Source organism: Echinops telfairi, unplaced genomic scaffold, assembly GCF_000313985.2.
Source record: "Echinops telfairi isolate 266 unplaced genomic scaffold, ASM31398v2 ScPeMD7_3;HRSCAF=10, whole genome shotgun sequence".
In the NCBI taxonomy this organism is placed as follows: domain Eukaryota; kingdom Metazoa; phylum Chordata; class Mammalia; order Afrosoricida; family Tenrecidae; genus Echinops; species Echinops telfairi.
In genome coordinates, this window is record NW_022103899.1 from 53,877,978 (window position 1) to 53,892,126 (window position 14,149).

The following is a 14,149-nucleotide window of genomic DNA, read 5'->3' on the forward strand; positions in this document are numbered from 1 at the left end:
GGCCTAAAGGAACACATGGAAATGGGTAGGTGTGCGCAGGGTCTGGTAAACATGGTGGAAAGCCGAGGCATCATGTCTTCAGCCTAGTCTGTCACCTCAGGGACACCTGACCTACTTCAAGACACCACAGCTCCTTGGAGCAGAGAGCCTGCTGGCCAGTGGGCATCTCTGGATGGCCCTTCAGCCTCATGCTGGCCTCCAGGCGACCCACAGCCCAGCCCGGCTCCCTTGGCCCCACTCAGCAGTATCAGGCTTGGGCCAGGGGTCCTGCCCCCTGCCTCCCCTCTGCAGCTCCCCCATTTGGAGCCGGGTGGGCGGGCCTCGGCGGCTTTGTTTTCTCACGGTGGTAGTTGGGGCTGGGCCCCGTGGTACTGCAGACCAGCCCAGGCACACTCTGACCGCAGGTTTTTCTGCAAGCACTGTCTTTCCTCTGATCCCACTGCAGAGCCCAGGATGCCACGTGGCAGCCGGCCTTCATGAGGCCTCTGGGACCCCACCATGCTCCTCTCGGCCACGAACATTCACTGCAGGGACCTTTTCCAAGGCCAGGGATAGTTTTATAATGCAGTGTTGGTATTGAGATCGCTGAACCCATCACTAGGCACTAAGCAGGCTTAAGGCATTTGAAAAGCAGAAATGATTTGAATGTTTAAAGGCAACATTCAACAGAAGAAATAAACCCATTGCCACCAAGTTGAGTCTGACTCAGAGCAATAGAAGTGCCCTATGGGTTCCCCAGGCTGTAACTGTCAACACATCCCAGGCTCACGTCCTTCTCCCTCGAGCGGCTGGTGGGATCAGACCACTAACCTTTCCGGGAGAGGCTGAGCACTGGGCTGCCTGCACTCACTGTCGACCTGCTTGATCATACTAGCTCACAGCCAGGGGCATCCTGTAACATAGACAGGACCCCAGAGCCCAGGCCGAGCTTATGAAAAGCTCAATGTCATGGAGTGGAGCTCAACACAGAACAACCCTATGGGACAGAGTGGAACTGGCTCTGTGGGTTTCCAAGACCGGAACTCTTTAAGGAAGTAGAAAGCCACCTCTTTCTCCTGCAGACCGTGGTGATTTCGAACTGCTGATCTTGCAGTTAGCAGCCTAGTGCATAACCCTAATGCCAGCAGGGTTAAGCTGGAGTTTCCATAGAGGAGGAAAGAGACCTAACTGCCTTCTGAAAGTTTGGGGCCCTGGCTCCTCTCACCTGTCCCTGACCCCTGTGTCTTGGGCCTTGGAAGTCTGCATCTACGACATTCATTTTTGCCATTTCACTTAGGAATAACCAAAGACAATTCTAGGAACCAAAGCGTTCACTTTCCATGTCCTATCCAGAAAACAACCCAGTAAACAGCATGGCCCTATCGGACCTCCAACTAGCCAAAGAAGGAAGACCACCCTAAGGCAGAGGTCAGACAAGCATCCACTCTCCGTCTTCATGATTTGCTTTTCTAGAACCCCACTCTCCAGGTACCAGGTTGACTAGAGAAACAAATCCAGTGACACTCATGTATGTGTAAGAAAGATTTATATCAGAAAGTAATTGTATATCAAGCAAATATCCCAGCCCAGCCCAACGCAAAAGTCTGATACTAGTCCATCAGTCCCTCTTCGGACTCACACAACCACATGCAATGATGCAGAATGCAGGAAGATCACAGGCTGGTGTGTGCAAAGTGGTGTGGATCCAAGGTTGGTGGGAAAGTGGCAGGGCTCCAGCAGCTCTCAGGATGTCCACCAAACAGGAAATCCAAGGGTGGAGAGAAAGGGGAGGTTCCCCAGGCCCCCCCTGATGAGAAAGTCACACCTACAAGGAGGCACCATCAGGTTGTGGCCTGATTGGCAACTTAGATACCACCCCTACACTTTTATATATCTTCAAGGTGGCATAAAATTATGTAAGTACCACAGGCATTGAGCAGCTTCCAAGACACAGTGGATAAGGAACAGGTGAGAGGGGCCCAGACCCCAAACCTCTATTCTCCTCCTATATGGAATTTGCAGTTGAACCCTGGTGGCATAGTGGTTATGTGTTGGACTGCTAACTGCAAAGTCAACAGTTTGAAGCCAACAGCCGCTCCGCGCCCCCTACCCCCACCCCCGCCCCCACTGCCTCCCTCCCAGACTTGTCAGTCTGTTTGTCCTGGCACCTACACCACTTATCCAAGTCACTTGTACTGACTGACTTTCTCAGTGGCCATTGTCAGCAGAAGTTCCCAAATCTTTGTCCCTCTCAAAGTTCTCTTCCAATTGATGCAACTTCGGTTTGTCTAATTCCTGATTTCTTTGGATAATGTTTATTTGTACTTGTCTTTTTATGCCCCAATGTTAAAAGGTTTGGTTAGAACTTTTATGAGAGATTGAGGTTTCCTGAAGGAATTTAAAATCTGGCTAATTTCAGATAGTCGGTGACTCCAACTGGAAACTATGGCCCTGGGGATCCGAGACGGCACCAGGAATCTCATGGCAGGGTTTTGCAAGACCAGTGTCTTCCACACCACAAAGAGTGTCTGTCCACATAGATCTCTACTGGAACCCATCAGACTGCATCTGTGGTAGGAGATGGTGGGAAAGCTCAGGATCATCAGTCAGAGCAAGGCCAGGGGCCAACTGCAGAACAGACTTATCACCTTCCAGTTGGAAGATGTGCAGCCAGAATGCTCCATAGAAGCGAGGATGGTGAGACTTCATCTCACATTCTTTGGACATGATACCAGGAGGTGCTAGTCTCTGGAGAAGAACATCAGGCTTACTAACTTAGAGGGCCAGTGGAAAAGAGGAACGTCCTTGTGTTCGTCCTAGTTGAACAGAGGAACAGATCCAGAGACACTGATAAGTAAGTGTAAGAGAGAGTTTGTTTGTTTGTTTTTCTAAAAATCATTTTATTAGGGGCTCATACAACTCTTATCACAATCCATACACACACCAATTGTGTAAAGCGCATTTGTACATTCATTGCCCTCATCATAAGAGAGAATTTTATATCCAAGAGTAATTATGTATTGTGCAGACATCCTAGCCCAGTCCAAATCAAGTCCATAAGTCCAATATTAGACCATATGTCCGATACCAGTCCATAATGATGCAGAATGCAGGACGATCACAGATCCGTGGGTGGAAAGTCTTGTGGATCCAGTGGCAGTGGAAGCATGTCAACGCTGGCGGGAGTCTCCATGTGGCTCCTCCAGCTCCAGAGTTCTGGCTCTGTTAGCATTGTTGTAGCTCCATGTGGCTTGTCAACAGGAATGTCTTGCAAGGAGGGTGTGTGTCCTGCCTCCAGAGAGAATCCCCAGGAGAAGGCCATGCCCACACAGAGACACCATTGGCTATGACCTGATTGGCAGGCTAGACTCCACCCCTTCGCTCAAGTTGACCAGAGACGATGTAACTGCCATAGTCCTCAACCAGAAGGATTGGCCCAGTGGCTGCAACTGTGGGCTCAAACATAGCTGCGAGTCGGAGGCTGGTGCAGGAGCTGGGCAGCGTTTTGTTCTGCCGCATGTTGGGCCGCTGTGAGTCGGAACTGTTTCCACTGCACCTAACGGCAGGACTCTAAAACCCAACGGAAAGGTTACCTTGCTCCCGTTCTTGGCAGCGGCCAAGCTGTTCCTGCAGGAGGGGCCATCGGTGTTGGAAGCCTTTTCAGATTTCCAGGACTGGAAATTTCAGATAACCCAGGCCCGAGTCCACTCCTGCAGATGAGCCCAGCACCAGGCCAGGGGGAACCCTAAGTTTAACCCAGTTCTTGCCCACCCTTACTGATGGTTCTCCTTCAGCCAATCTCTGATATTCCACTGGGGTGGGACATGAAGGGAGGAGAAGGGGGGGAGTGGGGGGTGGGGGGCAAGTGCAGAGCAGGTTCCAGGGAACGTGTGAACTGGTAAACTGGGCCCCTTCAATTAGGTGCAAAACACATCATTGTCTGTATCGACCATCTTATTACCACAGCTTCCGTCTATTTATATTTTCTGATTTGGCATTTGAATGGCAGAGGCTGCAGATCATTCCATGAAAACACCCACAGCAGGGCACATAATAGCCAGGCGGGATTCTGAGCTCAGAACTGGTCAAAGACCCTTGTCCTCGACTCTACTCACTCCAACGCCCCCATCAGTCTCCCATGCTCTGGAACAAATCTGAGATGACATAGAAACTGCTAGAAGCTGACAAATAACCCCCAGGCTTCAGACCATCTAGACAATAATCAAGTCCATAATATTCAGTGCAGAGGCTTCTGTAGAGCCCATCTGTTTGAAAATAACCCTAATTCTGCTTACGAAGGGGAATGCTTTGTTGACTGGAGTCTGTCCTAGTTTGGGCAGCCTGTTCTCCATTGTAGCCCTCTGGCTCCACCTGCTGGCAGATGTAAGTGCACCCCCACCCCACCCCAGCGAATGGTTTCCATTCAAAGATGAATTGGTGGGGCCCTGTGGCTGGCTTTTCGTGTAGGCTCAGAATCATTAAAAACACAGTGACCTGAACTTCTTGCCAAGCCTGCGAAATCACAGGCTGTGTTTTATTTAAGGTATCATTTTTATTGCTGTAAACCAGAAGCCATCTTTTGCTTGCATAGTGAGCACTTGACACGGTTTTTGCTAAGTGCTTGACTCCCTTGTGCATTAGTATCGGTGCATGCTGTGCCCACTATATGCATACACACGTTATTGCTGTGGGCGCATCATATGCTGAAAAACACCGTCTACGACACATGCCGATTCAGCGTGTGCTCCACCCCCACAAGGACAATTTGTTGACACTGATTACATTAATCACCCTGCACCTCGTCACAAAGGTATCCTTCTCACGACTTCCCACTGCTTTCACTGTTGCCTGGCACAGGTTGCGTAGGCTCCAAGGAGCAATTTCTAAGGGACTGTCTGAGCAGCCCCCACAGAGCTCTGGTGGCATAGTGGTTATACGTTGGGCTGTGATGCACCTGAGGTCAGCAGTTCAGAAACCACCAGCCACTCTGCACAAGAAAGACGGGGCTCTCTACAGTTCAGGGCAGAGAGTTTGTTTCTTTGGTGTCCAAGGGTCTGTGTCTTGTCAGTTGACAGTGTGGCCGGGGTCCAGGACCCCGTTACAACCTAGACTCTGAAATGGATCTGGAGTGCCACGTAGAAGTTGTACATAAGATGGGGATTCCTCTGGCAGAGCTGCTGCTGCTGGGTTTGGACTGTTGACCTTACAGTTAGCAGCCCAGGGAGTAACCACGAAATTAGGCAGCTGGAGTGGGGAGGAGGTACAGAGGTACATCAGGTGCGTGGACCCCTGTTTTAGAAGGTCAAGCCCCCGCTGTTGCTGACGAGGTTGGTGGGGGCACACGAGGTGTAACGTCTTTTCTCTCTCAGTCACGTGTGAAGGTTCCTCTTCTCACAAGATGAAGCATCCCTCTGTATGAACGTGATACCTGCAGGTCCAGAGGGAGAAAGAGGATGGATGGGTGGAGTTAGGGAGGTAAGGGAGTAGCTGTCCCTTGGTCAAGTGGTCTCAGTGCTCTCACACAGGCACGTGCTCACCCCCTTTGCAATCAGCTCTTGAAGACCTGGGATGTGGCCTCCATTGGTAAGTGAGAAGACCTGGGGAGCATCCTTTCAGGAGTGTGGTTTGGGAGCTTTACAGGCGTGTCTTGCTGTTGTTCGGTGCCATCAAGCAGGTTCCAACCTGTGGCGAAACATGGCTCAGTCTCGCGCAATCCTCACAGTGGCTCTTCCGTTCGTGTGGCCTCCGGTCTCTGCCTGTGTTTCGGAGCTGGGCGTAGCTTTCCACCGGCTCCTTCCTCTGAAGTGCGCGGCTGAGTCCTTCCAAGCCTGCTCTTAGTCTGGAAGCCCCGCCCAAACCTGCTCTCTCTGGGTGACCCTGCTGGCGTTTGAAGTGCCAGGGCCTGTGGCATCACTTCCAGCATCACAGCCCCACACAAGCCACCACAGGGCCACAGACTAGCAGACAAGCGGTGGCATGGCTCTCTGAAAAAAGCAACCTTTCCCTCCGGGTCAACCTGGCCCCCAGCTGCCCTTCCTCAGTTCTCAGTTGACAGCAGAAATGTTATTTCCTGTGGTCATGTGAGAGTGTGTGTGTGTGTGTGTGTGTGTGTGTGTGTGTGTGTGTGTGTGTGTGTGTTTAAAGCAGTTGCTTCTTTTGCTTCTTAACTGAAGGGGAAGATATCATGGCAGTGGGTTTAGGGTTTTTTTGGTGTGGGGGTGGGGCAAAGTTAGGAGGAAATCAATCAATGTGATGCATCGATCGATATGGGATTTTAAATGTCCATAAAATCAAGCCGAAGGAGAAGTCAGGCTTCTGCTGCCGCCCATCTGGTTGCCACTGCCCCCGGCCACTTGGTTGCCCTGGAATGCTGTCCCCCTCCGGTGGAGACTGCACCCACGCTGGAATGCCGTCGTCCTGCCTTTGGCAATAGTGCTGCCATAGAGGCAGAGGGCCTAGGGGGGACCTTCTCGTTTTCCTCGCTCTGAATCGCAGAGCCCCCCACATATCCGAGAAAAAAGCAGGCATTTGGCGTATGGGTGGGGGGTGGGTGATTGCGACCAGCTCTTCTGTGTAATAGAGTTAGTGTTTGGGCACAGTGCAGAGAGACGTGGTAGGAAAGACCTGCCCTCCTGTGCCCTTGAACTTGGTCCCTAACACTCTGAGCCTCAGCTCCCTCTGCTGTAAAACTGGGGTTTGTCACCACAGAGCCTTGCTTGTTCCTCCTGCAGCACTCGGCTCAGCGCTTGCTCTCATCAAATGCCCTTGAGCATGTGTGCTGGCTGCTTCTTTCAGCGGCTGGACCTCAGGAGCCTTCTCCGGCTGCCTCTTCTGACTCCACTCCCCGGCACGGAAACATTCGTGCTCAGCCTTCCTTTTCTGCGGGCAAGCCGCCGAGGGAAACACCAGAGGACACTGACTCGCGCTGGGAGTCTGAGCACTCTCTGCGTGCCATGGGCACGTGTCCTGGCCTGCAGTCAGCATGCCACGTCGGGCTTGCTTCTGTCTCTGTCCACGGCCAGTTCTGACAGCTCCCAACCCATCTGGAGTGTCAAACGCTGGCTGGCACTCAGAAGTGCAAAGAAGGAGAGCCTTTTTGGTAAAGGATGCTGCTCCACGGCGGGCAGGGCTGGGACATGAGTGTGCCAGGCAGTTTTAAGCCGCAACCTCCTTGTGATCGGACGGATGAGCTTGCGACCGCACGGCATTCCTCGTTCTGAACAGAAAGACATTCTCTTCCTTGACAAAGACAGTATGTGGGGGGCAACGGCATCCAGTGAAACGTTCATTCTTGCAGGGTTCGTAAAACCTTGATGGTGAGCATCTTTGATACGCCTGTCATGTGTGGTGAATACCGTCCTTCATGAAAATTGACAAAAGGACACATTTTGGTCTTCCTGGATGCCTTCAGCTGCAGCACTGCTTCTCCCCCTTCCTAGTGCTGGGACCCTTTCATACAGGTCCTCATGTGGTGGGGACCCCCCAACCATCAAATGATTTTCGTTGCGACTTCATAACTGTCATTTTGCTACTGTTTTGAATCGGGTGACCCCGGTGAAAAGCTTGTTCAACCCCCAAGGGGGTCGCAACCCATAGGTTGAGAACCGCTGAACAGGAGAGCATTTGGGGCTAGGTCTGCACTGTTCACCCTGGGTTACTTGTGGCAATGGACCACAAGGACTTGGAAAGATGTCATCCTCCCACGAGTCCCAAGAGGAAAGGAGAACGGGATTCGGGTAAGCCTGGGGATCTCCATCCCAGTGGAGAGGCCAAAGAGCACAAGGAGAGCTACCTGCCTTCATTTTTCATTGCCTAACAGCTAATATTCAAATTGTGTATTGGGCAGTGTGAGGGTTAAGGATCATGTCAGTTATACACTCTTGGCTACTGGTCACAGCCTGATGGCACCTCCTTGGGTACATGGCCTTTTGTATAAGAGAGAGATTGAAAGAGTCAGACTCTCTTTGGCCTTTTGCCTCCTGCCAGAGCTGGATCTTGCATTTAGTCCCTCATTGCGTGCCAATCCCAGGCTGACTTTGGGCCTCTGCATCCACCAGCCTGTGCCCCCTCTGTCTCTGCTTCATCATCCCGCTTCCTGTTCATCAGCTTCCATGAGTTAGAAGAAGCCTAGCTAGAATCAGACTGGAGTTACGTATTTCTGTAACCTAACAAGGGAATACTCCGTGGTTTAAAATTGGGGACAGGTGTGGGTCAGGGTTCTAGTCGCTCACCATACTTGTTCAATCTCTATGCCGAGGAAATCGTCAGAGAAGCTGATGTATAGGAAGAAAGAGTGTGACATCAGGTTTAGGGGAAGGCTTATTAACAACCTGTGTATGCAGATGACACAACTTGCCTCCTGAAAGTGAGGAGGACTTGAAGCACTTGCTGATGAAGAGCAAGGATTGTTGCCTTCAGTGTGGATTACAACACAATGTAAGGCAGACCACAACCCTCACGACTGGCCCAATAGATAATATCATGATCAATGGAGAAAAGAGTGGATAGTCAAAAGTTTTTGTCTTAATTGGATCCACAATCAATGCTCATGGAAGCAGCAGTCAGGAGATCAAAAGATGTGTTGCACTAGGTAAGTCTGGTGCACAAGACCTCTTAGAGTGTTGAAGAGCAAGGGTGTTACCTTGAGGACTGAGGTGTGCCTGACCCCAGCCGTGGTACCCTCCGTTGCATCCTGTGCATGGGAAAGTTGGACAGTGAATTCAGAAGGATGAAGCAGCACAGGCACATTTGAGTTGTGGTGCTGGGGAAGAATGTTAAAAGCACCATGGCCTGGCAAAAGGACAAACAGATCTGTTTTAAAACAAGTACAGCCAGAGTGCTCCTCAGAGGCAAGGATGGGAAGACTTTGTCTCACATACTCTGGACAGTATTTTCAGGGGAGACCAGTCCCTGGAGAAGGACATCATGCCTGGTAAAGTGGAGGGGTAGCGGTAAAGAGGAAGATGGATAGGAACACTTGTGAGGATGGTGCAGGGCGAGGCAGTGCTTTGTTCTGCTGTGCCTGCGGTGCCTATGAGCTGGAGCCAGCGCAGTGGCCCTCACTGGAACCTAAGTCCAGTCCTGGAGAAGGATGGCATGTTCGGTACAGGTACAGCGGAGGGGCAGGGAAAACAAGAAGGCCCTCAACAAGATGGAGGGACACAGGGGCTGCATCCCTGGGCTCAGGCATGGGGGTCACTGTGGGTCAGAACTGACCCCATGGCACCTCACAGCAGCAGCGATGTTGTGGGTGTGCTTGCAGCCCCAACCCCTTTGGCAACTTCCGCGTTTGCGTTTATGTCCACCTGCCTTTGGTAAGTATCGCGTCTGTGTGTATGTCCACCGCTCAGATAGCGGTTGGCACGGCCACATTGCTGCCCAAGGCTCCCGATAACCTGTGCATATGTCCTCCAGCCCCGCTGCGTGACCTGGCTAGCCCTGCCCACCTCTGACAGGCAGGTTTCCAGTTGGCTGGTTGGTGCAGGAGGTAGCAGGGGTGGGGGGTAGGGAGCCCACCAGGTGGCAGAGTGGGGAAATCATGAATGGGTGACAAGTCACCTCCCAGCCCAGGCCTGAGAGCTTACGGGAGCGAAAGGGTGAGAGCTGCAGAGCCCTGCAGGAAGGGAAACCGAGGGCAGCGGCGGCCGCAGGCACTCCGAGTTCACTTAGGACCGTGGGCCCCACCAACGCTGCAAGTGCCGCACTGACATCTTGATGGCGGAAGCTGAAGTGTGTTTGTCCCGTTCTTGTTTCGTGTTAAAATACAGGCGACACCAGAGCCGTCCCCCGGTTCCCCGCCTTCCCCCGGGAGACCCAGGTGCCAGTGGCAGGTAGACACCAAACCGGGGGAAGGCAGCTTTTGATTTTCCCCTTGCTCTTTCGCCACAGGGAATGCCAGGAGTAACTCGCCGCCCTACGGGTTCCGCCTCTCGCCAGAAGAAGAAATGAGGCTACACCGCCTTCAGAGATTTGACAGCCACTGAAGTGGCATCTACATCCTGAGAGACCATGGGCCATCTGGGGAGTGAGTGTCCACCCCTGCGCTCCCCAGCCCCCTAGGCCGTTTGAACCAGAGCAGCGTTCACCATCATCTCCCAGATGTCCCCACCTGCCGGGGACCCTGGCTCTCGCCCCCTGCAAGCCAGGATCTGGAAGCCGCTGCCTTCTCTTTCTGGGCCCCTCAAGGAGGGCCGGCGCCCACACCCCCTGTCCCCCTCTGCCTGCCCCTGAAGGGCCACAGGCCGGCTTTGCAGTTGTGTGTTCGCCCCTTGCTGGGCCCGACGGGCACCATGTTTGACTTGGTCCCCTGGGCCTCCTGGCACCTGGCCACAGAGACTTTCTGGGAGTGGCATGGGACTCCTGTGTAGTCCCAGTGTGCTCCACCCTGGTGGCATAATGTGTAGCTCACTGGGTTGCAAACCCGAAGGCCTGCAGTTCAAAACCACCATCTGTTCCTTGGGAGAAAGATGGGCCTTTCTTTTGACTCCTGTAAAGAGTTCCCATCTCAGAAACTCACAGGGGCAGTTCTGTCCTGGCCCTTAAGGTTGCTGTGAGTCGGCATTGACTCGATGGCCGTGAGTTTTGGTCTGATCTTACCTTTCTTCTTGACCTCTGGGCTGTAATATTCATTAGAGTGGTCACTCAGATTTCACAAAGAAAATGCCCGATTAAAGGGTTTCTTAGGAAGTTAACAAGTTGTAAGGCCAGTGAGAAATGCTCAGGGTAGTTGTTGACCAGGACGCGTTACCGAGTTTCAGGTCTGTTCATAAATGCCCAAAGGGGCATCATGCCTCTCTGCTGTGAGCCTCAACCCAAAGACACTCAGCTCAAGCTCCGGCTCAGCAAACCCAGCTCCCTGGAGGCCCCCACTCCAGTAACCCTCGGCCCAAAGACACTCAGCTCCACTTCCATGGGTCAGCACACCAAACTTACCCAGGTAATTCCCAGAGGCACCCACTCGGCAAACCAGCCTCCTGCACAAAAGCACTCAACTTGCTCCGTGGGGTGGGAAAATCCAGTGCTCTGTTGCACGCTCTGGCTCCCGGTTGTGCTGCTGCTCCTCTGATGGTGTAGCTGCCATCAGGATCCAGGAGGTGCCTGCGCAGGGAACTCCGGTCCAGAGGACTGGCTCCACGCCTAGCTCTTGCTGGTAATGAGATTCCCTCCTCTCGCTGCTTAGAGGGCTCATTTTATACACAGTTGAATGGCACCCCAGGGAATCCTGTTTGCCATTACAATCATAGTTGAATCCTATCAGTATCTTCCCACGCCTTCTTATCAGACCCGTGCAAGTCAAGGTTGTTTGGTGGGAGTTGGAGGCAGTGCTAGAGCCCAATTAGATAATTCACTGCCCCTGCAGTGCCCTCACCAGCACGGGCTCTCACGTTGGCCCAGCCTCCCGTGGTACAGATGGTGCACAGCCTCTGCTCCTACACAGTTCTGCTTCGATATAAAGCTGAAGATCTAGGATGAGGGGGCATCCCATCACAGGCAGTGGCTGCAGTGACGCTGGGCTGGGAGACACAACTTGTCACACTTTAACTGGACAGGCAGCAACTGGTGCCCGGCCAGTACGCCTGGAGTCAGTCACCCCTCAGCCCTTGAGTTGGCTGCTGTGAGGAATCATTCTAGCCACAAGAATTCCCACCCCCCTCTCCCTTATAAAAGTGCCTCTTGCTGGGTCATTATGCCCACTCACCTGCCCGTCCAAGCATCCAGATACATCCCTGGCACCTGGCTAGCCTGGCTCTACAGGTGTCTCTGAGAGTCAGTGGCCCCTGTGTTTGTGTTTTGCGAATGAAAGGCCAAAGCAAACGTCCCTGGTGGCTCCTTGCCCCTGGGCTGCCTTATTTAGGAAGGGAATTGGAAACAGAAAAGGATCTTGGTATTCTGCTTCTAGCTAGCAATTATTTCTTGTTTTCTGGCTACAAAAGTAATGTATGTGAAATACCTTGTGTATGCAAAAAGCAAACATCCAGAAGGAGATACATCCAGATGTTAACAGAGATGATCTTTTGGGGCTGAGATATAGGTTTAACTATTTGTGTTTTGGTTTTTTTTGCAGTGCTACAAGTATGCTGCTGTAGTTTCAAAATGTGTATGATTTTGTATGCATGTATTTTGCAATCAGGAAAACTGACTTGTATAACAATAAATACATTCTTGGGGAAACAGATTTAATAGTAAGTACTGCGTATCCCTGGTGGAAATTCACAATATCAGCAGATATAAATCTATACACAGTTTTTAAGTCATGTATCTCCACCAGGAGCCCTGGTGGCATAGTGGTTATGCCTTGGGTAGCTAACTATTAAGTCAGCAGTTTGAAATTACCAGCCACTCTAGATTAGAAAGGTGGGGCTTTCTTCTTTCGCAGAGAATTGCAGCCTCAGAAACACCCTGGGGCAGTTCTAACCTGCCCTGTGGGGTCTCTAGGAGTCAGCCATCAACTCAGTCAATGACTGTGAATGAGTATCTCCCCTCCACCCCCCACTACTGGACTACTTAGAGGTACTCAAGGTGGGATGGGGTGGGAGGTGGTGGTCTCCTTACTGTCTCTTGATATGCAGTTGAGAACTTCTGCAACCTGAAGACTGCAATTTTATATCCGCTTCCTAGTCTGAATGAGTGCAGATCTGAAAGTATAGACAGACACTCTTTGGCAAGTCTGGGGAAAACCATCAACGGGCCAGCCAGCTCAAGGCTGAACCCTGAGCCCCTTGGATTCATGTATACCTGAGGTGATGCTGCAGCCTGATCATAGCATGACCGTACCTATGAATTCAAATCAGGTTACTCAAGCTAAATGCCACTTCTCTCTCCCAGAGCCTGTGCATTTGACTCCCATTTTCCCAGTAAGAAGAACCCCTCCCATGTATCTTTTCAGAGCCCGCTGCAGATCCACCTGAACACCAACTTCCTGCTCCTCTTAGCATTTGTGCCCAGCTCCACATGGGTCGCCGAAGGCGAGGCGAAGGTAGTCACAGCCACACAGCAGGGTGCCCCTACCCCACAAGCAGAGTTTGGAATGGCTCTGCCAGCAAGTGAGAGCCCCCAACCCTACCCCAAGGCAGGGCCTCATTTCTGTTCAGAAATTGCCTTTTTTATTGCAGTATAAGTCCAATCACTGTGTATGACACTTCTAGAATGGAGTTGCCCAAGTCAATAGCTACCTCCACGATCTGCCTGCCTTCTCGGATGTGGAGACATGGGAATTGAGTACCGGACACTGCGTTACACAATACACACGCCTTCTGTCTCTATTGAGTGGAGCCTGCCTAACTTGCAGAGATGTGGGAAAGGTCATTTCCGTTATAAATATAAACCGTTTATCTTAGGACACAGTAGAGATGTCCTGGGAACTTAGAGAGTGAGTTGATTCCATTAATTGGTTTGTAAATAGTGCTTACAATTTTCAGGGTCCCCTGAATTCTTTTCTGACAGCATAGGAATCCCTGAAGCTGTGCCAACCAACTGCAATAGGGTTGAGAACGCCACCCCAAAGCAAGTACTCGACGCCTGAGCTCCCTCCAGTAGGGAAGGAGCTCTTAGAGCGCCTCTTCCATCGGGTCTCTGTGGTGACCAGCAGTTTCCTCGTGGTTGGACTTCCAGTTCCCACGGTCTGGTTGTGGTCAGTCAGCTCACGAGAGCTCCTTGGTTCTCAAGTGGAGGGAGTAGTTACCATCACATCCTCTAAGACTGAATGAATCACATGTGATTGCAAAGTTGTGCACATCCTTTTGCTTGTTTGTTTGTTTTTGAAATCTCCCCTGCTTTAAAGAGCTGCTGGTGAATTGCTTGGCGTGAACAGTAAATAACTACTTTTAATAGATCTAGGGCCAGTCAGTCCACCTACCAGGGGGCTTCCAAAGGTGTGTGGGGAAATGGACATTTTCCACGAACTTTGTGTAGCCCTCCCCTTGTATCTGGCATCTGGTCTGCTGCTGGGCGAGTAAGTATGCTCAGGGAGGGTCCCCGCCCTGTCCAGCCACAGATTTCTAAGGCAATGCGCTGGAGCAGACCCAGCCTCCTCACTTCCAGCCTGTGTTCTCCAGAGTCAGTAGTGACTGAAGAATTGTATTCAGTTACTTACTAAACCCTGTCTTTTCTTCCTTGCTGTTCCGTGAGTTATTGTAGTCACTCTATCCCTTCTTAGGCTTGCAGCTGAGAA

The 14,149-nt window shown here is 51.7% G+C and overlaps 1 protein-coding gene across 2 annotated transcripts in view; it reads left to right on the plus strand.

Moving 5' to 3' along the window:
* The window catches only part of RHBDD1 (rhomboid domain containing 1), a 91,181-nt gene extending 79,029 nt beyond the window's left edge, over positions 1 to 12,152 (plus strand). Inside the window, exons 6-7 of one of the 2 annotated variants that reach the window (XM_004701813.2) lie at positions 9,868 to 10,003; positions 12,044 to 12,152. In XM_004701813.2, the coding sequence (XP_004701870.1) occupies positions 9,868 to 9,962 (95 nt within the window). In that variant the 3' untranslated portion in view covers positions 9,963 to 10,003; positions 12,044 to 12,152. Of the gene's footprint in view, positions 1 to 9,867; positions 10,458 to 12,043 lie in introns of those variants that run through there. The other variant, XM_045295411.1, reaches the window with a different exon arrangement.
* The last annotated feature ends 1,997 nt before the right edge of the window (positions 12,153 to 14,149 follow it).